Here is a 1,429-nt window from a genome sequence, read left to right on the forward strand (position 1 = left end):
GGGGGTGTATCCATTTTAGGGGGCTGAATGCTATTTGGGGGGGGCTACATCCTATTTTGGGGTCTGTATCTTATTTTGGGGGTCTACATGATTTTTTGGGGGGCTACATGTTATTTTGGGGATGCTGCATCCAATTCTGGGGGGCTGCATCCTCTTTTGGGGCTCTATATCCTATTTTGGGATGCTGTATCCAGTTTGGGGGGCTATATCCTATTTTTGGGGTGCTGCATCCTAATCTTAGTGGGCTGCATCCTATTTTTGGGGTACTATTTTGGGGAGGCACATCCTATTTTTGGTACTGTATCTTATTTTGTGGGGCTGAATCCCTACTTTTGGGGGCCAGATCCTATTTCTGGGATGCTGCGTCCTATTCTTTGGGTGCTGCATCTTATTTTTGGGGTGCTACATCCTATTTTGGGTGGTCTGTATCCTATTTTTGGGGTGATGCATCCTAATTTTGGTGGGCTGTCCTATATTTGGGGTGCTGCATCCTATTTCTGGGGGGGCTGAATCCTATTTGGGGGAGCCACATCCTATTTTTGGGGTCCTTCACCTTAATTTTGATGGGCTGCATCCTATTTTAGGGTGCTGCATCCTATTTTGGGGTGTTGCATCCTCTTTTTGCAGTGCTGCATTCTCTTTTTGGAAGACTACATCCTATTTTGGGGGGCCACATCCTATTTTTGGGGCGCTTCATCCTAATTTCGGTGGGCTGCATCCTATTTTCGGGTGCTGCATTCTCCTTCTGGTGGGCTCCGTCCTCTTTCTGGGACGCCGTGCCCCGTTCCCAGCTCGCCTTACCCTATTTTCGGGATGCCCTACCCCGTTTTCGGGGTGCCCTACCCCTCCGGGGGGGGGCTCCCACCCTTTTTTGTGGCCCCCACTCTCTCCCCGGGGGGGGGGCAGGAGGCTGGCCGAGGTGCCGGATCCGGCCCCGGCGCTCCGCCCGGCTGCTGCAGGGCTCTGCGGCATCGCGCCCATGCAACCACGCAGGTACCGGCATTTCGGGTGGGGGGCACTTAGGGCCAGAAGGAAACCGGGGGGGGGTCCCCCTATTTCGGGAGACCCTCGGCGACCCCCCCCGGGCTCTCCGCAGCTGGACAGTTGGGTCGGGGAGAAGGTGGCGATGGCGCAGGATCCGGCCCCGGAGCAGCGACCCCATAAGCGTTGGCTCCAGCACCAGGCGTTCATGGCCGAGCTGGCGCAGAACCGGGAGTGGCTGCAGCGCATCGAGGAGGTAAAAAATGGGGGGGGGGGGGGGGCCCCAGGGGGGGGGGGGGGGTTCCCCCCCCCCCCCCCCCCCCCCCCCCCCGGGCGGCCCGCCGCCGCGGCCCCCGGGGGGGGGGGGGGGGGGGGGGGGGGGGGGGGGGGATGCGGCACTCGTGGAGCCCCCCTCGGTGCGGCCCCTGCTTGGTGCGAGCCCCCCCCC

General features: G+C 60.4%; 1 protein-coding gene across 1 annotated transcript in view; it reads left to right on the top strand.

The window, feature by feature from the left end:
* Positions 1-1,261, top strand: part of SPTBN4 (spectrin beta, non-erythrocytic 4) — a gene marked incomplete at its 3' end in the record, with an annotated part of 9,170 nt that extends 7,909 nt beyond the window's left edge. Inside the window, exon 18 of the mRNA XM_035314353.1 lies at positions 1,097-1,261. Within this exon, the coding sequence (XP_035170244.1) occupies positions 1,097-1,261 (165 nt within the window). The remainder of the gene's footprint in view (positions 1-1,096) is intronic.
* Positions 1,262-1,429: the final 168 nt, after the last annotated feature.

The sequence above is a fragment of the Oxyura jamaicensis genome, unplaced genomic scaffold (genome assembly GCF_011077185.1).
Source record: "Oxyura jamaicensis isolate SHBP4307 breed ruddy duck unplaced genomic scaffold, BPBGC_Ojam_1.0 oxyUn_random_OJ72051, whole genome shotgun sequence".
In the NCBI taxonomy this organism is placed as follows: domain Eukaryota; kingdom Metazoa; phylum Chordata; class Aves; order Anseriformes; family Anatidae; genus Oxyura; species Oxyura jamaicensis.